Source organism: Parasteatoda tepidariorum, chromosome 9 (assembly GCF_043381705.1).
Source record: "Parasteatoda tepidariorum isolate YZ-2023 chromosome 9, CAS_Ptep_4.0, whole genome shotgun sequence".
In the NCBI taxonomy this organism is placed as follows: domain Eukaryota; kingdom Metazoa; phylum Arthropoda; class Arachnida; order Araneae; family Theridiidae; genus Parasteatoda; species Parasteatoda tepidariorum.
In genome coordinates, this window is record NC_092212.1 from 57,639,066 (window position 1) to 57,664,672 (window position 25,607).

At 29.9% G+C, this 25,607-nt stretch overlaps 1 protein-coding gene across 1 annotated transcript in view; it reads left to right on the forward strand.

Moving 5' to 3' along the window:
- The first annotated feature begins 527 nt into the window (after positions 1-527).
- Positions 528-25,607, forward strand: part of LOC107449789 (organic cation transporter protein) — a 32,486-nt gene continuing 7,406 nt past the window's right edge. The window contains exons 1-5 of the mRNA XM_043042900.2: positions 528-689; positions 12,976-13,476; positions 16,059-16,162; positions 19,021-19,175; positions 21,223-21,391. Of these exons, the coding sequence (XP_042898834.1) occupies positions 13,042-13,476; positions 16,059-16,162; positions 19,021-19,175; positions 21,223-21,391 (863 nt within the window). The 5' untranslated portion in view covers positions 528-689; positions 12,976-13,041. The remainder of the gene's footprint in view (positions 690-12,975; positions 13,477-16,058; positions 16,163-19,020; positions 19,176-21,222; positions 21,392-25,607) is intronic.

The following is a 25,607-nucleotide window of genomic DNA, read 5'->3' on the forward strand; positions in this document are numbered from 1 at the left end:
TATTTAACTTATTAAAAATAGTCTTTTTAAAACTATCGCAAATCAATCATCTTAAGTTGTAATTCTGTTGGAAAAGTAAAATTTGGTGAAGGTTTAGACGGTTTAAAAACAAACGATTTATATTTTATTGCCTAATTTTTCATAAACTGAACGATATTAATTGTTCGTTTAATATAGCTTGATTGTAAAGAGTTTGACTTGCAAAAAAAAAAAAGAAACTTTTTAAATTGTGACTTTGAATTAAAATTAATAATCATATTAATCCTTCACATGTTTTTAAGGAAAAATGTCAAACGGACATTGCATATTTAACTAATTAAAAAGAGTATTATTGAAATTTTATCGCAAATCGATCATGTTAAGTTGTAATTCTTCCGGCAAAAGTATAATTCGGTGAAAGTTAAGACGGGTTGAAACAAACGAACAATTTAAATCTTATGAAGCGTGTTACGCGTCCCGCTTTTCTAAAAGCCTAAAAGCCTGAAGGCGAATCGTAAGAGGATTTTTATTCTGTAAATCAATAATGGGGCGGAATGGCACAGTAACCGCTTCACTTCAAATCCTTCCGCCAAGGTAAGGAGTCCATGAATTCACCGGTGGACAGCATTTGAAGTTCATCTCTCATATTCTTTAGGTGATAATCATTACTCCTCATGATAATCATGGATGTAAAGTAAATATTGTTCTAAGTAAGTTATTCTTAAAATAACTATATGTAAATTTATTGTTTTTATTATTGTTTACTGCCAAATTTTTTTTTCCTTATTTAAAGGCTTTTAAATAACTTTGAGTTTAAATTCGTATAATATTTTCAGAATTGTGTCATAATTATTTCTTCTCACGATAATCATGGATGTAAAAAAACATTTTTTTAAGCCATTCTTAAATTAATTGTAGTTCTATAGTTTATACTTTTTTTCGAAGTTTTTAGTCATTATTTTTTTAAAATCAGAGGCTTTTAACTAACTTTGATGTTGCGAAATTCGAAGAATATTTTAAAAAATAAAATGTTGTTTTGAGATATAAGTTTTGCTGTTAGGGGTATTTTATAAGGAGAAAGCAATTAAGAGTAATAAAATTTAGCAAGATTTTTTTTTTCTATTTAATATGAACTATTATACTAATTATTATGCTTGTTATTTCAGGTTTAAGAGCTCTTTATATATATCTTTTTTTAATTTTGGATATTTATGACGTGCAAAACCTAAAAACTCTTTATTAATTTTGGATGGTAATAACACGGAAAACTTGAGAAATTTTTATAAATTTTGTGTACATTTTGGGTGATGGAAAATTTAAGAACTTTGTATAAATTTTCAATTTTCTTTAAGTTTTGTATGTTGACATAATTAGAAAATTGAAAAAAAAATTTTTTTTAATTAAAAAGTTGTGAAAAAAACTTTTTTTACAACTCATGTGAAGTTTAAAAAATGGAAATATATTTCCTTTTTTTTACGTATTAGTTTGAGCGTTACAGTGTTAGCTAAAGTATTTTTAATTTTTACACATGTTTATTATTACGTATAGTGCATATTTGAGGACAACTTCCAAAATTATAAGTTGCTCTTATTTAAAATAGAAAAATTTAACATCTTTTTCATTGCCACTCGAATGAATAAAACGTAAAGATGTTTTCTCCTTAAAATAACGTTTATCATAGTCGTGGACATAACTTTCCTGGGAATGAGTCAAACTTTTATCACCACATACGGCGTTCCGTAAGGTTCACCCTTAATAAGCGTTTTTAGAATCCTTATTCTAATATGAAATTTAAAATGTATACATGTGGGGGGTTATAAATTAATATTTAAGCAAGAAAAACCAAAAACGCTGCCCTAGTCTATCGAATGACTGTGGAAGAAAACTGTTAAAATAAACAACATCAAAAAAGGTTTAATTAGGGTGTTAAAACTTGAAGATGATTCTAATAACCGCGTTTCAACTCTTCTCTGTTTTCTCCAGCCATCAAACCTATCTCTGTTTATTACATTCACCCTCATGTACTGCGATTTGTCAGATTTCGATAGCTTTTTTGTTTTTTTCTTCGTTTAAATGTTACTTGCAGACTCCGTTGAGTAGGTTTTCTTGTTTTCATATTTCATAAGGACTTTAAAAATACCCATTAACGGCGGCCTTTATGGAACACCCAATAAATGCAGCTTGTTCTTTAAGATCTGCCTTTAATTTAGAATATTTTGAAAAATACAGAGAAAAATATAATTTTTTTAGGAATATTTTAGAATCTTTATTAAACATACAGTCAAAGACAATATTTTTTAGAATATTTTAGAATATTACTTAAAAAATACAGAATTACACGTATTAGGACTCTAGTTAATATTTAACAAAATCAATATAAGCGGAAATATTGTCGATATCTGACGATTTACTTCTGAAAACGGTAGAGTTGAAAATAAAAATCCTCTTAGATTGCCAGAGGAAATAGAAAGAATTTAAAAGACAATTATTAAAACACCTCCAATTTTATCAGGCAATCTAATTAGTTTCTTACTACTAATATAGCTCTTCTCTCAATTGACTTGACAGATATCGACTGTGGTTTTGCTTCTTAATCCCCTAAATATTAATTTTAGCCCCCTTGACTTCATTTTTAAAAAGTATTCTATAAAAGGTGGTCATTAGAGAACACACTATATGACCCTTTTAGTTTCCGTTGCTTGAAGGAATTTTCAATTGTTACAATATATTGGTATTATTTTTTAATGTAATTATATTAAAATTATAATCTTCAGGGGTCTGTTTAGAAGAAATTTTGGTCCGTTAACGGAGCCTTCACAAAATATATCTTTTCATAAAAACGGACCTTTCACGAAATATTTTAACTTAAAAACGGTCCCTTCACAAAATAATTTATCTTTTAATCGAACCCTTCCCAAATTTGTTTGTCTTCATTATTGTTTTGTTATTCGAATAAACCCTTCCCAGGGGGGTAAGGGGGGAAGAAAGACAAACGAACTAAATTTTGTCTTCGGAAGACGCTTCTTCCTTTATTCGTCCGAAATAAATATTCTACGTTCAGCAGTATAGGCTAAATACATGATCTTTGTATGTTGCATCTCTAATTTAATCGCAGCAATTGCTGTTCATTTTTTAAAATTTAAATTTGTTTAATTATAATTTTACAGTGTTGAGCATAATCTTATATCTCTTTACAATTTAAAAACTCCTTGAAAAAGTTTTTTGCAATAACAGGACCCTATTTGCACAAATTTACTAGTGCAGAACCCTGGTTGAACGAATGTGACTTAACGTTCATTTTATATTCACAAATTACGAGTAATTTTTTCACAATTTTACTAAAACGGACCTTTCACAAAATGTCTGGACAGACCCCTGATCTTAGACATTTATAAAAGTACGAATTATCATTTAACTCTTTTACGTAGACTCCGGTGTCTCTTTTACATATTTTTTTTCAATCTATTTAATTGCAAGCCAGATTATAATTTTGCATCTTGTAATTAAAAAAAATAGTCTAATAGTTACCAAAAACTATGTTTGATTATCGGAATTATATTTGTACTGCAGTATAAAATCCAAAAAAATAAAGAGTTTGAATTTTTTTTTTCATTCATATTCAAAAATTTATCAATAATTTATTTTGTTAATAGAAGAAATTTCAATGCTGAAACACTGTTTCTCTTACTGCAAAATCGCAAAATTAATTGTGTGGAAATGAGCAGTGTTTGGAAGATTTTACCATAAACGCAGAAAGACACCTGCGTATTTCTATATTTCATAACCATAATATTCAAACTATATTTCATAACCATAATGTATTACAATGCTAAATAAAATATTTTTCACTTATTTCGACACAAAAATTATGCGAAATAAAGATAAAAGTATGAAAAATGTTTAATAAAAATTCTGCGTCAAAGATTTAATAAATATTATATTATATTGAACTAACTTAGAATCTTACAGGGATAAAAACTGAATTTGTTACATTAATACTTTTAAAACTTTAAGAAAATCGAGTTAAAATTAAATAAGCTCGTTTTGAAAAAAACAAAATTAGTGAAACTTTTTTTGTTGTTGCAAATAAATACTATTTCTTCCTTCATAGTAGTAACTTATAAAAATTTGTTTTATTATGCTATAAAATATGTAAATATAAGAAAAAAAACATAAGGAAGTGACAGATTTCTTAATAATCAACGGTGATTTTTCACATTCAAAATTTTTGAATTATATAAATTTTCATACTTAATTAAAAATAAGTAAAATAGGATTCCGAGACGTTAGCTAAAAGTTTATCAACCTATTGATTATAGTGGAAGAAGCGGATGTAAGTCTATAAACAATGAAAGAAAGGGATTGCACGCAATCTCTTTTACCAGTGTAAATAGGCCGACCTAAAAAGTCTAAAACAATGTGTGGAGTAAATTCTTCTCTAACTCATCCTTTTATATGAATTAGTTGAATTAAGAGTATAATTGATAAAAAAAAGTATTCTCTTTCAACGCATATATGCTTTAGTAACGATGAAATGTCTTTAAAAATCTATATGCCAATGGATTTTTCTTTAAAATTTTGTCTCTAAAAATTTAAACTTATTTATCTGCACTATATATATTGGGCAAAATTTAATTATCATGAATACTAGAGATGCAGATCGACAAAATGAGTTTTTAAAATGTTTGTGTTATATTGAATCACTCGAAAACTGGAGTGATTAAATTGATTTTTTTAATATTTTATGAATGTAATAAGTTTAAATGAAATAATTAATAGTTTTTAGTTGTTCGGTATTTGAGGTTTTGCTTATTAGTTATAAAAACATTAATGTACAGATTTTAAATATCAAATCACTGTTTTTCTATTATTTGTTATTCCGATTGCTATTGAATGACTCACATGAAAAAAAAAAATAAGTTACTCAGATTGCAACTCTAAAATAAAAACCATTTTTAGAGCTCCAATCAAATTGAAATGATTGAAATCAGATTTAAATAATTGAAAACCAATTATTTCAATATAAGTAAGCAAGACTTTTATTTTTTTAAATTTTTCAACTTGTATTTACCGCTGTATATTCTCAGCCTTCCCGCTATTACATCCATTCCATTCAGCAAGCTAAAAATTGTTTTTTTAAAGTTAATTAGCAAAAAGTCATTAACACTAACAAACAACGCGTATATTGTTTCGTAACTAAAAATATTACTATTTCAATTAAATTTTAAAAACTCAGATAATATTAGAAAAACATATAATCATTTCGGCTTATAACTGAATCAATCTAAGTCAATCAATCTAAGTCAATCATTTTAAAAACTCATTTTTTCGATCTGTATCTTATTTTTCTGTATCTTAAATCGGCTAACACTTTTCTACATTTGATTCATTTAAAATAAATGAAGCATGGCTTGAATCTTTACGTGGAATAATGAAGTGTTAAGAGTTGTTATGAGAATATTAGGAAATATCTTTCTTTAATTTTTACAACTTCTGTTTCGAGACTTTCTTATTAAAGATAATTCATAGAAAGTCATATTTTTATAGAAATTTAAAATTCACATTGTGTAGAATCTAGTTTAGTTAGTTCGTGCTCTCCTCAAAGATTCAAACAGGATTTCATTGTCATTTTGAAACTTACGGAACTAATAAAGCCTACGTTGAACTGGTAAAATTAGAAAAGTTATTTTCCCCATGAGTTATCAAATATGTTAATTGCTACCATAATTACCACGTTCTACGCTTTATATGATAATAGAACTTGAACAGTATTTTTTTTAATCTTTATATCAAGCTTTGAAAATTAAAAATAATAATTCTCATTTCGTTGCTCATAAGTGAGATATTTTTTTAACTATATAAGTACGCATATCTTTTATTTATTTATTTTTTTAAATTTATGTAGGGCGCTTTATATTGGCATATTGTTTAAAACATTTCTTGAACTGTCTCCCCGATCGGAGAAAGTTGTAATTATGTTTATAAGTAATAAAAAATAATTTGTTTTAAATAATTTTAAGAATAATGTAATTTGATTGATAATAATTCGAAATAATAATGTAATTTAAGTTTTTTTTTATTACTCTCAATGTTGTACTCTGAAAACATCTCTACTTTTTCTTTATTATTTTATGTGCTTATCTGCCATAAAATCTGTGTGATTCAATATCTTTATTGCCGTCATAACGATAAAAACAAAATAAGGAAGAAAAAAAACCCCTCCATTTGTGAATTATTTACAGTCTGAAGTAGATGAAAAAATTATTACTATTGTTGATATGAGCATTATACTTCATTTACTTATAGCAATAGACAATGTTGCATAACTCGTCTTAATTTGGAGTGATATTCATACTTTAAAATGGTACGCGGTACGTAAATTGAATCCTTTAACAATAAACATGGTAATAAGTTTATTATTTTTAAATTTTTTTTTGTATAATATGCTAAATGTGTAGATTATTTTTTTAACAATCATGTTTTTAAGAAATGTAAATAGAAATACTGTCAGTTTCATAAAAGGATGAAATTCCGATAATAAAAATTTTTGTAGAACCGCATTTCAATAAATTCTTATTTTTTTCAAAGGATTTAGTTTTTTAAATGATTTAGTTTTTACCAGTCCTATAACAATTTTTTTAACAACTGTTATTACTAGCATAAATTTAAGAATATCTTTAATGAAGATTTCTTCAGAGTAACTGCCGATTTACTTTTACAAAGACGTACAGATGTAGAAAGAGAGAGCTTGAGATTCTAGATTTTTTTTTTGGAATAATTAATGTATTGTCGCACAAAAACAATTTTTTTAGTTCTGTTTTGTCACGTTGAAATATGAAATATGCATAACATATTTCCCAACATCAAAAACTAAATTATGATCTTATTTAATCCTTTTCTCAGTAAATAAAAATTATTATATAATCGCTAATCTTTTTATACCACAACCTTGAATCGAAGTTCAGAATAAATTCTATTTTTAGAGATACCCTCCACATCTACCTTCATATTAACATAGAATTCGAAAACTGTTATATGATTGCCAAATCTTTCGATTTTATTTAAATTCGTTATTTCTCGCAATTTCTTTTTCACACGTACATTTGAATGCGTAAGTCTAAGAAAAGGAGCCTTGACAAAATTAAAAAAAAGAAACTATTCTGACTTATTGCTTCCATTTTTGATTTCTTGATGGTCAGAGGAATCTTGTTTGGCTGGCCCTTGCAGCTACAAACTCTAGGCCATTTTAAAAAATTCTTAGTAAAATATACACATATAAAAAATTAAGATCAATTTTCATTTTGATGGTGCTCCATATTTTCAAAAGTAAAAGATTTTTATTATTTATCATATTTGATTCTTCGTTAAAGCAGTTACATATTAAACATCAAAAACTGCTTTAATGAAGAATAAAATATGATAAATAATAAATATCTTTTATTTTTGAATATATGAAAGCAGTTGTTGTGCAGTATGGGATTTATAGAGTGACATGATTATTGTGTTTAGAGTACGAAAAACTCATAAATGGGATTATTTTATACTATTCGCGTTTTCTGCTAAGAAAACATCCTTCAGTTTTACTCTTGCCCCATGTCACGTTTCGGGCACGCATATGTTACTTATACGCATATGTTAGTTGACGTGTGAAAAAATGTTTGACCTACTTTTATTTGTACAGTTTTGTTTCATACAATTAGAAGCAACTCATTCATGATTGAAAACATACATCTGTTACTTATTCAAATGTCAATAAAAATTACAATTTTTTATTAAGTGTTTTTATGAAGACTAAAAACAGTTAATTCTCACGATGTGGTCATTAAATATGCAATTACAAAAATTTACGTCAATATTTTTAGCACTCAGTGCTTCATATTTAGTGCTTTCTCAGACAGCGATTCACAATTTTTTTAAACTGAGGAATCCTAAATGATCCACCATCTTTTGGCGGAACGACGATACTTAATGAATAAATTTTATTAGTGTTAAACATATTTATTGACGAAATACTATTAATTACTTTAAAAATATGTAATAATCTAAATTTTATTAATTATCTTAAATATATTTAGTGAAGGATGAAGAGCGAATTTTTTTCACCACATCGTTTTATCAATTATTAGTTAAAAAATTGGGTTTTGTGTCAGGAAGTTGAATGCACAGGTGTGGAGTTCTCTATTTGATTTCAGTGTATACATAAACTGAAAATTTGAGAGCTGAAATATAGTTATGGAAATAAAAGCAAAAAAGTCAAAAATAAATGTCGAAAATGGTAATTAGAGAAACAAGTTTCTTCCTTGATCATAGCTGGTTAAGAAAAGTTCTAACTATTGGAATCCTTAAAATGCTGCTGAACTCAAAGGGACCATTTGGGAAACCTCTGTTCCAAAACAAACTTACTCGTAATTCGTAATACAATAGCTATACTACAATTCACTATATTGTATTAAAAAACATAGCTTTGAATTTCCTTTCCTTAGAAGCATTTTTATTAATTTAATATAAATAAAGAAATTATAAAATAAATAATGGATAACTAATTGAATGTAAATTTAATTACTGGTTTCGAAAATCATAACTGGTTAAAAAAGTTCTAAGTACTGGAATCCTAGTGATGCTTCCGCTGAACTCAAAGTGACTATTTGGGGAACCACTATTATAAGGTGTACCCTTAGACTCGAAAGCAAACTAACTCATAATACAATAGCTATAATACAATTCCCTTTATCGTATTAAAAAAAACATTGTTTTGAATTTCCGAGCACTTTAATCAATTTCATAAAACTAACGGAATTATTAAATAAATAATGGATAATTAATTGAATATAAATTTAATTACTGCATTCGAAAATCATAACTGGTTGAAGAAGTTCTAATTACCGGAATGTCTGTGATGCTTTCACTGAATTCAAAGGAACCATTTGGGAAACTACTGTTCTTAAGTAGTGTACCATAGACCCTAAAGCAAATTTACTCATAATACTATAGCTATAATACAATTCACTATATTGTATTAAATAATCATTTTTTTGAATTTCCATTCTTTACGAGCATTTTTATTAATTTCATAAAAATAATGGAAATTATGAATAATTATTAAATAAATTATTATTATATAAATTACTAATAATTATTATATAAATAATAGATAATAAGTTGAATAGAAATGTAATTATTGGTTTTTAAAATCATTACTGGTTAAAAAACAAGCTCTAACTACTGGAATTCGCTGAACTCAAAGGGTACCATTTGGGAAACCTGTTCTAAGGTGTACTGTAGAACTTAAAACAAACTTACTCGTAATATAAAAGCGTAATAAATCATAATTATTGCTGCAATAAAAATCAGTTGTACTATTTATAAACTAAATATCTCTTTCTATTGCGTGGTAAAGTGTGCGTAAAATGCTATAAAACATATTTTTATTTGTCAAATAATAATAACTCATAAGTTATACACTTTTGTTAATTGCATTTTGCGATCTGTTTATTTGTCGAAAAAAGCAAATGTTTATTGAATTTGATTTTAAAGATAATTAAATAAGATTAAGTTAAGTTTCAAGTGTTTTTCATTGCCTATAATGCTTTTTTTCCTTCATAACTTAAAAAAATAGGCTTTTCACGTAAAACAGTTATCTGCAAAATTTAATTTTAGTATGGAGAAAATTAAGTTTTATTAAAGTTTTGTTAATGTTAAAAAGAGGAATTGCTACAAACACATTTGCTTCAAAAATCTTCAATGTATATTAGTTACTTTTCTGTTTTAATATCAAAACAGCTAATGGACGTGTATTGTTTAAGTGAAAAATTTATTCATATTTCCAATAAAAGAAACTGTTTTTAATATTCAATAATATGGCATTTTACGTAAAAATTATAGTTGCTACATGAATATTTATTGTTAATATGTCATGTTTTGTATTTTTCATTAATTAAACGAGCAAAAAAAGCTTATATTTTAAAAATATATGTACTTCATAACATGTTAGATTTGAATTGATTCTACATTTTAAATTTTTTATCTAATTATCTTTAACTACACTCCTCAAAAGTGAAATTGCAACACCAAGAAATAATGCAATGATTAGAGGAATCTAGATCCTAAGACACAAACCGCTGGCACAGTTTATTTATCTTTACTTTCACTTCGAATTGGTCAAAGTAAACGCGGAGATTTTTCCAACCAGGAACCTATTGACCGACATGATGTTATAGTTAAAGTTTTTAAACTAAAACAGACGACGTTAGTTAACATTTTCACAAAAGTCATGTATATGTTAAAATAANGGGAAGGATGTCAAATCCAGTCAGGCTGTTAAGAGTTCGCCGTGCGACATGCGGCCTGGCATTGTCTTGCTGGAATACCGTGTTGGGTGCGCCCTGCAACAAGGGCAGAACAACGGGATACACAACTTGTGTGACGTAGCGGTCCGCTGTCAAACTGCCGTGAATGTGTACCAGGGGCGTTCTGCGATCAAACATTATGCCACCCCAAACCATGATGCCCGGTGTAGGACCGTTGTGACGCTCGGCGTAATGGGCTGGTTCGTAGCGTTCTCCGGGTCGCCGCCATACCCGTCGACGGCCGTCATTTCTCCACAGACAGAAACGAGATTCATCCGTGAACAATACCCGATGCCATTGGATGGTCCAGGTACGATGACGATGACACCACGCCAGGCGTCTAGCCCTGTGTAAAGCGGTCAACGGTACCCCTGTTGCTGGTACCCGTGCACGTAACTGTACTTCATGCAATCTGTTGCGTATGGTTTGGGTGGACACAGATCCACCTGCTCCTGAAGGCAACCGGCTTCGGATGGCACGTGCCGTGGAGAAAGGGTCTCGAATAGTCAACTGGCGAATACGCCGGTCTGTGCGCTCTGACGTGCACCTGTGCGCACCACTTCCTCTTCGGCGTGCATGTAGACTTTCCTGAATCCATCGTGTGACACAGCGTTGGATGGTACTCACGTTGTGCCCAACACGAGTTGCTATTGCCGCGCAGCGACAAACCAAATTCATGGAGTTCGATAATACGGTCACGTTCCCCGGTCGTTAACTGATGGTATTGAGTTCGCCGACGTCTCAGAGGCATTTTCTACGCTTTTTCGAAAGTCGCAAATGCCACGCAAAACCTCAGATGCCGTTTATGAGAAGGGAAAGTTGCTGGCCTTTATAGCTCGAATATGCGCACGACGTGATCAGATGCGTGCGCAAATTTAATCATTTGCATATCCATCTCACTACTATCGCTCCTGAAATTTGCATGACGCTACGTGCATTATTTCTTGGTGTTGCAATTTCACTTTTGAGGAGTGTATTTGAAAAAAGCAAACACATATATATTAATAGGTTTTCATGTTTAATCATTGAATAATTTTGTAATAGAATTGGATAAAATATTTAATTGTTTAAAATATTGCTTTCTAAAATTTGCAAAAAGTAAGTTGTTTTTGTTTATAACTTGTTGATACGTTCGATATGAAAATTTGAATAATTTACATATAAAGTTATGAAAAACAACTGAAATCAGAATCACACACTTAGATACTAATGGGAAAAAAATCCCCCCCCAAATAACGTAAAAAGTTGGCTGCTCTGTATGAAGTTCTGAAAAGCCACTTTATGTTTAAGCATAATGTTTAGAAGATTTATGTTTAAACATATAATCCTGTGGCACACAAGTGAAATAAAATACAAGAGAAGTCCATGATTATAGTTTTAAGACATTTGAAGATTATTATTGTCTTTTTAATTTTATGGAATTCAAATTGTTTGCCTATTTACTTATTTTAGAACTGGGATTTATATGACTGGAATTCATATAACTCAAAACTACAAAATTTGAATTTAATGTGTGTCATTTATATAATCTGATGATATTTTTTGTTTTGTGCATGGAACTTAATTTCTTTTTTTGCTCTAATGCGAAAATGTTTTTCGTAAACATTGTTGAATCTTCAAAAACTTATTTCCTCAAATTCGAATCTAAATTTCCCAAATTCTGAAAGTTTAAAGTAATTATGAATCTGTAATAAATTATCAAAGCGAAATGGCTAAATTTTACATAAAAAATTTGTCCACAATACAGTACCAAGGATGCCAATTGCTCTTGATTAGACAAAATATTTTAAATAACGGTGGAAAACTACAAACTAAAATTTGCAGGTTTCTGGTTAATTTTGACAATTTTTAAAAAGATTTAAAGCGTCTTACCTGTAAAAAGTGGCCTTTGAATTTATAGTGTCCAGTAAAAGCCCTCTAAATCGATTTTATTAAATCTAGATTCGTACATTAAAAGATTGTCACTCGAAAATAGTTATCCTCTTTCTGAAGCAAGTTGGCATCTACAATATTCTTGTTATAAATTTTAGATTTAAGTGGTTTAACATCGACATTGCTTTTTTTTAACTGTAAAGTCAACTCAGTAATAGGGCATTAGTAAGGAATGTGTGTTCTCTAATTATGTACATTTTAAGATCATTTGATTAGATTTATTATCGTGTTGACAATCTTTTATGAATAAAATTGCCCACAAAATTTTAAAAAATCGTTCTCCCTTACTAATATTTTGAACCATCTGTGGAATTGTTTAAAATAGTTTTTACAGATTGTGAAAGTTTTTATACGTTCTTTAATGTCTTTTTATGCTCGCGGTCTTTAAGAAGGTCCACCCCTCTCTTTGAAATTCTTAAATTTGATTTAAGTAAGGCAGTTCAGGTTAGAAATATTCATTTTAAATATGTCTATGTAGCATATAGTAACACATGGGGGTGTAACTAAAAATGCAGTATGCTGAAACGTTCCTTCACACTCTTAGCTAACCTTTTTAGGTTTGATTACGTCATGTATGCTACATATTAGCGTTGTGAAGTGTGTTTATTCATTACCGACAGAGACAGACAAGCAAAAATGGTTATAAATAATGATTGTTTCTTTAATGTTTATAAATAATATTATCGAGAAATTACTCAAACAAATATATTTTTTTCAGCTACACCGATGCCAAACCAAGTAATTCATTGTCTAACGCTATCAATCTATCATTCCCGATTCTAACATGTGGTCAACAACAAAAGACGAAGAACTAAAATATGTTAATAAATCCTCAGAGCTAGGATCACTAAGCAGCTCAGAACCAGAAGAATCAGTTGAAGTGAGTGACGTCATCGGTGGTTATGGACCTTGGCAAAGAGATATTTTTGTACTTCTGTTTTTAGCATCTATACCTTCAGCATGGCACAATCTGCAAATGACTTTTATGGCTCCGTCTGGAGTGGACTACTGGTGTGCAAAACCCAACGATGTAAATATAAGTTTGGATTTGTGGCTTAATCGGACAGCGGTGCCTTCAAATCTGGATGTGGACAATAGGTGCTTCATAAAACCATATTGGCGACTGCAGGATAATGCCACCGTCCAAGAAAGTGATCTTGTCAGATGTACGAAGTGGCAATATGATTACAGCTTCTATCCATCTACTATTATAGATGAAGTAAATATTGAACATTTATTATTTTTAAATTTTTCCGTATTCTTATTTCTACCTAATACCTAATTATAATTTTAAAGCAGTATTAAATGTAATAATTCTACACTTATCTAAGGTTTTTGCTTTTTTCATGTAAACGTTAGCTCTATTACCCTGAAGACGCTTAGTAATCATTATTTTTTTTATCAGATGTAGCTTTTATTACCATATGACTGTATTGCATTAGTACATATTATCTATTGTTAGCTACATTTCTTGAATTTGGTGCAGCAGTCCGTTAATTGTCTATTGATTGATTAAACAGTACTTGGAGTTATAATTATTTTACGTGTTGTGCTATATTAATTTTTTTACAGTAAAGAAAAAGTTTCGATGTTTTTTTTTTTCGTTTCGTAAAAAAAGAAGTGGTCCTCCAAAATGTGAACCGTATGAGATTCATTGCATTTTGACATGTTAAATTATTATTAAAGCACTATGAACTATATAATGATTTGACATGTTGAAGTATGCATAACATATTTCCTAACATTTAAAAACCCAATTATCAACTTATTTAATCCTTTTTCAATAAATAAAAATCATTATAATATAATCGGTAATCTCTTAATACCACAACCTTGAATTGAGTTCAGAATGAAAATCTATTTTTAGAGATTCCTTTTACATCTGCCTAACACATTAACATAGAATTCGAATATTGTTGTGTGGTTGCTGATGTTTTGATTTCAATAAAATTTTCGATAATTTCTCACGCATTCTTTTCCGCCTACACATTTGTATGCGTGAGGCTAAGACAAAGAGCCTTCGCAATAAATTTAATCAATTAACAGCCAATGTATGGATTTCTTAACTTTCCTTGGCGACAACTATGTTCTTCATTGATTTTTATTTAGTTCAGTAAAAAGAAGTTTCGATGTTATTTTTTTTTTTGAAAAGAAAAGAAAAAACTGCCGAAATCTGAACCTATGAGATCCGTTGCATTTTGATTTGTTAATTTATTATTAAAACAATAATAGGGACGTAGTAGGGATGTCAACTACTACGCCTTTTGAAAAATACATTGACAATTTAAAACTAAAGCTTGCAAGAATATTTGGAAATCTTGTTAACATTTCATAAACATCTCTTAACGGGATCTAGAACCTCGTGGTTTTTATATAATCTTTCGAATTATTTACAAGGAGTTGTGGAAAAAATAACTCTAAATCCAGTTTATAAAATAACGAATAATACATTAAAGCATAAACTTAGCTACCATTTGAAGAAATTTTTCCCAAAAGCGTAGAAAGTTTGCAGGCTTGTAAATGTAATAATAACTCAAAATATTTTACTTCAAAAAATCTTTGAAAAAAAGGAGTTAAGTCTTAAATTTGCTACGATATAAGAGAAACTTTTTTTATGTTGCTTCCTTTTCTTGAAGAATGATTAATGATTTTTTTTAAAAAATGTTATCAACCTCAACTATATCTACTTTTTAAAAATATTTCAAAAGATTTAATTGAAAAATAACTGTAATCATAAATTATTAAAGTTATGTTAAACATGTGATTATTGTTATTTATTTTTTAAAAAGCTGCGTATAAATCGGCGAATTGCTGATCTGTTCCCATCGTAAATAGTGGAAAAAACTCATAACTAATTCAATTCTAATGACTTTTTTAATTAAATTAAAAAAAAGCCAATTCTTGAGCTGAAATAAATTTAAAGTAAAAAATGTTTTGAGATGGGTTTGAAACAAGAAACTTAATCTGTTGTCTGTAATCCTGATTTGTTTATAAACAGGAAAATTTTAAAATTTATTTTATTTTCAAATATCACCGGAATTTGAGTCAAAACTATACATCTACTTCTACGCAATTAAAATTCGACTTTACAAAATCAAAAACACTGAACGTTTACCTAACTAAGAGATTTGTAAAATCATATTTATTCCATTTTAATAATCTAAGTCAATTAAAATAAAACTTTGTACAAACAAAATCAGACAAAACAAACTAAACGTACTGAAACAAAACTCTATTGGTAAAGATTATCTTAAAAATGTTCGATGATTTGAATATTCAACTAATCCTTTTTAAAGTGCGCGGTTAGAACACTCACTAACAATTTCACCTGTTTTTAAATGTCATGGTAACTTATTTACCTCTTATAATTTGTGCTGCCCTCTGTTAACATCTTTAGAAAATTAAATAAAAAATAAGCACCTTTATTACATATTAAGACTATTAACTGGGATTATAAATATTTATAATATTTAAATTTAATTAAAGATTTATAATATGATCATTATTGGAAATAATGATCATATTATAAATCTTAAGGAATTAAATCCTTAAGATTTATAGAATTAATTAAGCGGGTCTTAAGGAATCTTAAGACCCGCTCAAGGAATTAAAAAAAAAAAATAAAAAATACAAAACTTGTACAGTTTGCTGCTTTCAGGTTAAAAAACAAAATGATTTCTTCTGATAAGATTTTAAAATTAGTTATGAAGTTCAGTTTTTTCATTTTGTATACACAACATTTCTATTTACTGATTTTCAAATTATATGCATATATAATGATTCCTTTTTTCTTTCTTTCAGTGGGATTTAGTATGTGAAAGAGAGTGGTTGATATCTTTTTCGAAGTCTATCTATAATGTCGGTTATCTCGTAGCTGTGTTAGTATTTGGACAAATTTCAGATAGGTCAGTTTCCTAGATTGTTTTGTTTATGATTTTTTATAGACTTTCTCTTTTCTTTAGTTAATTTCCGTGACTAATTTGTGATTAATTTAAATTTATGTGAATTATATTATCGTATAGATTTTTTATGATTTCAGTATAACACACTAATATTTTCAAAAATGTTAAACATATATAGCATATTAAGTAAATAATCCCAATAAACTGAAGCGGTAAGATATGACTTGATTGAAAAACTTCATCAGCTTCACAAATATTTAGATGAAAATAAAAGTCGATATGGTTCAAGCGCTCAAAAATAGGCACCCATTCTCAAGAAGTGCCAGGTCTGAATGAGAAGAAACAAAAGTTTTTTGAAATAAAAAACGTAAAATTACCAATGAAATTACGAATCAAAATTTAAAAAAACCCGCAATAACCGAGAGTTAGTGAAAGTAAAATAAAGATTAAAAACAGAACAAGGGGGAAAGATTAAAAACAGAACTGAATCAGGTTAAATCCATTTCCACACACTATGGAGATGCTGTGAGGTACTAATGTAGTTTAGAAGGAAATCAGCACTCATATGAATGAAACAAGATTCCAGAGCAAGCTGAACAAACGTGACTGAGTCGGAAATAATAATGTCATTGTCACTTTTATTTTTCATTTTTCGTGGGCTTATTTTCTTTGTCAAATCACTTTTGTTTCTTTTTTTTCTCATCTGGCAAGTCTTCAGAATGGGCGCCTATTTTTGAGCTCTTGAAACATGTCGACCTTTATTTTTAACTGCATATTTTTGAAGCAAATGTTTTTTTATTAAAGTAATATATAACATGTCTTGCATTTGATAAAAGCACAAATTGAAGGAAACGAATGACCGTAAATATTTTTCGTTTATTTAATCTTCAGATTTTAAGACATCTGGTTGTTGCCACTCTGTACCAATAAAAAGTCTTCTTAACATGTTCACAGTAGACCTATGTTTCTGCACTAGTAATAATGATTCATTTTATTCAGTTGAACTCATTATTGATTAAATAACGGCAAATCAAAAGTGATTATTAAAATATATAATAAGCATATTCATTCATAAAACAACTCCTTTTATTAAATACGATGAATGAAAATAGTCAATAATAGCAAAAAGTTACTTCTCCATTATACAAATCTTACTTTTTAAGTTGCTAATTGACATCGGTGTATTTTGTAATGCAATTACTTATAAAAGTCTAACAGAATTTTGCGAATTTGGCAAAATTTACTAGGGAATTTTAAGGGAAAAATAACAGTTATTTAATTTGTCTTATCTAACTTTCTCTCGATATTATTTCCATAAGAGAAAAAAATATAATTCTTCCCATTGGTTTATCCTGTATTGATTACGTCTATAAGTCATAAATCGAAAAGTAGTGGTGGCTTCTTAATTTACAATAAACGCGACCCTGCGATCTTTTCACCTTTTTTCCTATAAGAGAATTCTGTATTCCCCGTTATTGCGTGAATACAAAGGCATCATAACATAAGATCATGTTAAGTGAGGCCTAGCAAGTATTCAAAACTTATTTCCAATTCCTAAAATTACCCACAGTTCTTTTGTCTTCAGCGTTTGTCCCGGAACAGGTCAAGAATCAAAACATTGAAACATCAGTGTCCACAATGCGTATTTAGGCTTTTGTATATTTTGCGTAAATGGTAAGGTAGCACGACAAAAAATCTTGTTATGCCAGACATGACACAGATTGGCTAATTTTTTTCCACTCCAAAAGTAACCCACAGTTCTTTTGCGTTTAGATGTTGTGCTAAAAGGTCAAAAACTCAAACATGCTTATTTCTGCATTGTTATATTTTTCGTCAATGGTAAGATAACATCGAAAATTTTTGTAATATCAGGCATGGAGAAAATTGGATAGTTTTTTCTCACAGTTCTTTCTCACGCAGATGTTACGCTAAAAGATCAAAAACCCAAACATCGATGCCAACAACGCGTATTTCGGCTTTGGTATATTTTGCGTCAATGGTAAGGCAATACAGCAAAAGATTTACTTCTTAAGCAATGGTAATACACGACAAAGATCTGATATTTTTCCACTCGAAAAGTAATAGAAATTTTTAATGTGTTTAAATGTTAAGCTCAAAAGTACCGAAACATAGGTGTCCAAGAGCGTATTTGAACTTGGGTATAATACCTTTGCAACACAGTATTGCACAAATAATGTGGGATTCGAGTCTTAATGTGTGCATGAAATCAATTTAAGGAGCTTGAATGATTTTTTATAAATGCATCGCTATTAATTGTGATAATTGCTTGCTTATTTGTTTAAACCACTACTGTAGTTGTAATAAGAAATTTACTTCTATTTTATTTACCAAGAGAAATTCTCGACCAATTTCAAAAAGTGAGTTTCAACTTTGTTGCATAGACCTGTATTTCTTTCTCAGTGCGCTTTATTTATCATTTGTAATTCATTAGACAAGTGACGATTGCAGTAAAGAGCTTCCGCAGTTAGTTAGTGTATTTTTAAGCAAAAACGAAGTAAATGACATTACATTTCGATTACCTGCTTTTTCAAAGACTAAGCAGAAAAGGTAAATGCTTTTCCCCTAAAGAAAAATTTTCTCGCTTATGGTTCAGGTTAGTAGCTAAGGTTTTAAGCAGAAAATGTAAATGTTTTTCCGCTAAAGAAAAATTTTCTCGCTTATGGTTCAGGTTAGTAGCTAAGGTTTTAAGCAGAAAAGGTAAATGCTTTTCCCCTAAAGAAAAATTTTCTCGCTTATGGTTCAGGTTAGTAGCTTTGGTTTCATCTATTGAATTAAATTCATAATTTATATAAGTTAATCATTATATAAGTTCAAACATCACAATGAAAATTGTTTTATAGTGTAGGAAGACGACCAACGCTTCTTTTCTCGTATGTTCTTAACGTTGGGGCAGGTTTCCTCTCCGCTTTTGCACCATCTTTTGCTATGTTCGCTCTGCTCAGGTTCTTTACAGCTGTTGGTGGAGCTGGATTTTATACTGTTACATTCGTTATTTGTAAGTAATCAAGCTTCTGTTTATTTTAGTTTATCTTAAACACTCCAATTTTCTTAACTGAAGCCTTTATATTCAGTAATAACTATATTAACAGCTTCAACTTTCTAATTGATTTAAAATAGCCCTTTTGTATCATACTTACAAAAAACAGTCATTTTCATGCTTACAACATTCTTTATGCTTATTTTTTCACTTATATGCATATTTTTTCAGGGCAGAAAGAGTCTTTCAGAATATATTTTAACAAATAAAAATATTATTTTTCTATTTTTATTTAATTTATGTAGCTAAAATATACCTGAATGTCAATTCCTCATTTGTCACCATTGTTAAATTAAAATAAGAAATTATAACTTTTCAAAAAATAAGTGGTTACCTTACAAATATCTCTTTTTATTATTTCAGAACACTGAATTATTGAAATCAGCTAACCACTTTGAGTTCAACTGGAAGACTCTGTCTTTTGCTCACTAACCCTTAACGCTTAAAAATGTTGCCATGACAATGTTTTAAACTTTGTCCCTAGTATATTGCATCATTCGCAACAATGTATTAACCCTCCTAAATCTCCATAAAATGGAATATTTTAATAAAAACTTTAACCCTTGATTGCTAACTATTTTAAATTGAAGCGATCATTGGAGACTGTATACTTTATTATTTCACATATACTTTATTATTTCTACGACAAAACTAATACTTATTCGCGAAGTATTAGTTTTGTCGTAGGTATATTAGGACATTATCATGTAATTCACAATCCAGATACTGTTACTATTTCATCCACTCCTAAAATGATCGAAACAATTTCTATTTTCAATATTCACTAATGGCTGCGTTTGAAAATGACATAATTTGATTGTTATAATGTATGTAGGTATTTGCATTTTGATTGGAGGAAAAATTAAGAGGAATTTCATTTTTTCTCGTTGCTAAGCAACGAGTTATGAGATATATGTGAGTCTTGGACGTATGCGAGAGAAACTAATTTCGATCCTGTATTTGAGATAGACGAAAATTGCCAAAACCTTCGCCGAACTCGCATTTGCGTCCCTCTACATCGATGGCTTGCTCGGGACACACATGTATATCCATAAACCACACAGATGGTTTTGGCTAGAGACGCTTATATGCTCCCATAGCAGTCGAAGGGTTAATGATATAGTACCAATGGCAATACAGAACAGCATTGGAGTAAGCTTTCATCTTCATCTCATTGAATTTGCCTGTGAAATACACTTGAAAACATTAAATCAAGCCCTATTGTGCTTTACATATAGCATTCATGTTTTTTGTGTTTTTTTTTTTGAAAAAATACCTAGTAAAGCAAAATAAAGTTCTCGTAATTCCTAAAAAAGTGAATATTTTTACAAGCTCATAATCCCAATACTTAATATTTCCAAATAAATGTGTATCTAATTGCGAAATCGCGTGTATTTAGTTTAGTTTAAAAGTGAAAGGTAATAAAAAAAAAGTTTTTAGCTTATATATTATAAAACTGGCACTATATACTTTTTAAATTTTTTAGGGATCCTTCAAAATTATAATGCCTAGTAGGTGACGGCTACACTTTTTTGTAGCAATTTTATTGGCCAGTATTCTATATCCACAAGTAAATAAATCAAAACAGTTAACAACCCGCTTAGTTGAAGGCTCTAAATGACATTTTAATTAAATTTGCTGTAAAATTAACAACGTGAAATAAAGATAGAATAGCTTTTAATTTAGGCTCTTAAGCTTTTAAGAGGCGAAATTTATAAATCTTTAATACTCATTTAAACAGTTCGCTAAGTGTTCTAATTTTCTCTTAAAAAAATGACTAGTTGAAAGTTAGTTGTTAAATGCATTTGGAACATTACAATTCCTTCATCCACTACGATCTTTAAAATTTGAAGACTTGACAAGAATAAATTACTGTTAAGTAGTAAAAGTAGACTAAAATAAAATCTTTTCCCGAGAAATCTCATTTATTTTTAAATATGGAACCTTCTTCCACTATGTTCTTGAATTGTGCTTATCTAAATAATAAAAAAATACTCTATTTCAGTGATAGAAATGGTGAGCCCGGCTTATCGATCAATGGTTGGCGTAGCAATTAATTTCGGTTGGTGTTTAGCTTTCATAAGTCTACCTGGAGTAGCTTGGATCATAAGAGATTGGTTTTGGCTACAGTTGGCACTAACACTGCCAAAACTTCTGTTTATTTCCGTGTTTTGGTAATATTTATTATTTTATACTTTAATTACATTACATTTCATAAATATGGTAAATAGTTTTTAAACTCGCATAATACCGCTTATGTTAAAAAAACTTTTGTTTTGTTATATTCATATTATTTTTTTTTATAGTTAATAAATATCTGAAAACCGATCAAATACTGTTTAATAAAAACAACCATATTTGCTTGGTATAAAAATTTCAAAGAGGAAAGAGTATCCATCGAAGATGATCAGGGATCTGATAGATAATCTACTTCGATTAATGATCAACATAGGAATCAAGTCACAAAATTGATTTCTGTTATGATTTCTGTATGACAATAATAGACATCAATGAACAAATTCCGTACACAATTTTGTTCTTGTCAAACATTTTCAAAAGTTGTTTTCTAGCGTTTGTAGTTGTCCTAAGAACTTTGTATTTGCCCCAAAACAGTAAAGAGTGTTTTAAAACGATTTCGTTTTAGAACACATCATTATTAATGATTTAAATAGTTCCATCAACTAAATAGCGCTTGGAAAGTACGCAGAACAGAAAAGATCATATTAAAGTCGCTAATATAAATTTAAGTAATGTTGACTGTTACCTTTGATTTTATTTTATTTTATAACCGTTGTTGAACAGCCGACCCAATTTTGGGTTTACGACTACTAATGTTCCAACTCCGTAGCCTTGTAATTTTGAACCCAATTTCGAAGACAAGGGATCTCCAGGATCAAGTTTTGGGAAAAATTTTGCCTTCATGGAGGACTTTTTGATGGAAGATATCCGCATTTGTGTTACACGGTGAAGAAAACCTTGGAAACTTCCCATGGTTAGCCTGATAGCAAGGGAACTCTAACCAATGATCCGTCTTCCACTGAGGATATTTTACGTTAGCACTGTGGTCGTTGCAAGCCGGATGCGGAATTCGTGTGAACCAACCATCGGTGGGGAATTGGATTCGAACCAGGTTCACCTCATTGGAAGGCGAACGCTCGATCCCCTGAGCCACCATGACACTGTTACCTTTGATTGTCGTGGGTGCTGTGCATTTTTAATTTCTTACACTTGGGTAATCAGTCAATAAAGATTGTTATTAGAGAACTTTCTAGCTGTTACGAGATGTAAATTGTCTAAAACTACCTAAAATTCCTTTTCACACTTATAGTTAGTATTCGTCAATTTTTGACAAAAGAATTAACGAACACGCTTCCATAAGCACAGTCTACCTTCAGGATGGGGTTCTTTATTTCTATTTTATTATTTTATTTTCGTATTTTTATATCTATTCCAACGATTGAAATTGACTCTCTCCATGGAAATTTTTTGATTTCATTAATTATTAGATAAAAAAAATAATCGCAACGGCCGAACTTGGAAGAGCATTTCAAAACTTATCTTGAAACATGCCTTTTATGATTGGAAAAAACGTTGGCAAAATTGCAAACACTTAGTTTGATCTTCACGAACGAACCCATATATCTACTTTAAAAAAATATTCTTAAAACAGTTGATATGATATGATTATAGTGTTACAATTTTCCAGTAGAAATTTAAGGAGAATAATCTTTTTAAAGTTTTGGATTTATAAATATTACACATTTTGAACAGGGTGAGCTGTCCAAAATGTGTAATATTTATAAATGTGTAATATTTCAGGGGTCTGTTTAGAAGAAATTTGGGTCCATTAACGGACCCTTCACAAAAGATCTTTTCATAAAAACGGACCCTTCACAAAATATTTTAACTTAAAAACGGACCCTTCACAACATAATTTATCTTTTAATCGGACCCTTCACGAATTTGTTTATTTTCATTATTGTTTTGTTAATCGAATAAACCCTTCCCAAGGGGGTGGGGGGAAAGAAAGACAGATGTAAACGAACTAAGATTTGTCTTCGGCAGACGTTTCTTCCTTTATTCGTCCGAAATGAATATTCTGCTTTCAGTAGTAATAGGCTAAATACCAAAAATTTGTATGTTGCATCTTGCAGTTCATTTTTTAAAATTTAATTTTTTTAAATTATAATTTTACAGTGTTGGGCATAATCTTGTATGTCTTTACAATTTAAAAACTCCTTGAAAAAGTTTTTTGCAATAACCGGACCCTATTTGTACGAATTCATAAACAGACCCCTGACCCTGAACATGTTNAAAGACGGAACAAAAATCGGGGTTGCGTTGATGAAGAGTGTAGTTCTCTTGAGGTGTTTCAATAAACACTCCACTGCATTTCTGTCCATCCATTTTACTGCCATCAGAGTATATTTTGATGTCGTTTGGAGGGATTTTATACATGATTTCCTGGGACAATTATCTGAGGAAGTCAGTCACACAGTCTTTCTTGTCAAGCGTGGTAGGGAGGCTTTCATGGAAACTGATATTGGAAAGATCCAAGCAAGTACTGAGATTGCAATGAAGATAAAGAGGTTCAATATTTTTAGCGATTAACAGTTGCGATTTAACATGACTAAAAGGACTGTTTTTCTTTAGCCTTTGATTGCAGGCCCAATTATTTAGGTAAATAGCAGTTATATTGCCTTGGTCTAAACTGGAAAGTTTATTGAAATATTTCACAGCTTGTCTTCTAAAATGAAGAGGTTGCAGATCTGCTTCGTAAAGGACGATCTCTGAAGGACAGTTACGTTTAAATCCAGTGATGACGCGAGCGGAGCACAGTTGAATCTTTTCAAATTTGTTTGAGTTAGATTGAGAAGCACAGCAGTAGACAGGATAGCCATATTCTAGAATTGGTCTAACAAGAGCCTGATAGGAAGTCCTAAGATTAATGATGTAAGCAGTTCAATCAAGTAAATAACGCTTGGAAAGTACGCAGAACAGAAAAGATCGCTGATATAAATTTAAGTAATGTTGACTGTTACCTTTGATTTAATTTTATTTTATAACCGTTGTCTAACAGCCGACCCAATTTTGGGTTTACGACTACTAATGTTCAACTCCGTAGCCTTGTAATTTTGAACCCAATTTAGAAGACAAGGGATCTTCAGGATCCCTTGGTGATCAGGATTGGGTGAAATTTTGCCCTCATGGAGGACTTTTTGATGGAAGAAATCCGCATTTGTGTTACATGGAGAAGAAAACCCTGGAAACTTCCCACGGTTAGCTTGATAGCAAGGGAACTCTAACCCATGATCCGTCTTCCACTTAGGATATTTTACGTTAGCACCGTGGTCGTTGCAAGCCGGATGCGGAATTCGTGTGAACCAATCATCGGTGGGGAATTGGATTCGAACTCGGTTCACCTCATTGGAAGGCGAACTCTCGATCTCCTGAGCCATCATGGCGCTGTTACCTTTGATTGTCGTGGATGCTGTGCATTTTTAATTTCTTACACTTGGGTAATTAGTCAATAAAGATAGTTATTAGAGAACTTTCTAGCTGTTACGCTATGTAAATTGTCTGAAACTACCTAAAATGCTCCTTTTCACACTTATAGTTTGTATTCGTCATATTTTGACTAAAGAATTAACGAACACGGTTCCATAAGCGCAGTGTGCCTTCAGGATGGGGTTCTTTATTTCTATTTTATTCTTATTTATTTTTCGTATTTTTATATCTATTCCAACGATTGAATTTGACTCTCTTCATGGTCATTTTTTGATTTCATTAATTAGATAAAAAACGATCGCAACGGACGAACTAGGAAGATCATTCAAAAATTATTTTAAAACATGCTTTGATGATTGGAAAGAACGTTGGCAAAATTGCAAACACTTAGTTTGACCTTCCAACAAATTGTTTGCGAACGAACCCATGTATCTACATTAAAAAGATATTGTTAAAACAGTTGGTATGATCTGATTATAGTGTTATAATAATTTTCCTGTAGAAATTTAAAGAGAATAATTTTTTAAAGTTTTGGATTTATAAATATAAAATGTGTTATATTTATAAATGTGTAATATTTCAGGGGTCTGTTTAGAAGAAATTTGGGTCCGTTAACAGACCCTTCACAAAATATCTTTTCATAAAAACGAACCCTTCTCTAAATATTTTAACTTAAAAACGAACCCTTCACAAAATAATTTATCTTTTAATCGGACCCTTCACAAATTTGTTTATCTTCATTATTGTTTTGTTAATCCAATAAACCCTTCCCTGCGGGGTGGGGGGGTGGGAGAGAAAGACAGATGTAAACGAACTAAGATTTGTCTTCTGCAGACGTTTCTTCCTTTATTCGTCCGAAATGAATATTCTGCTTTCAGCAGT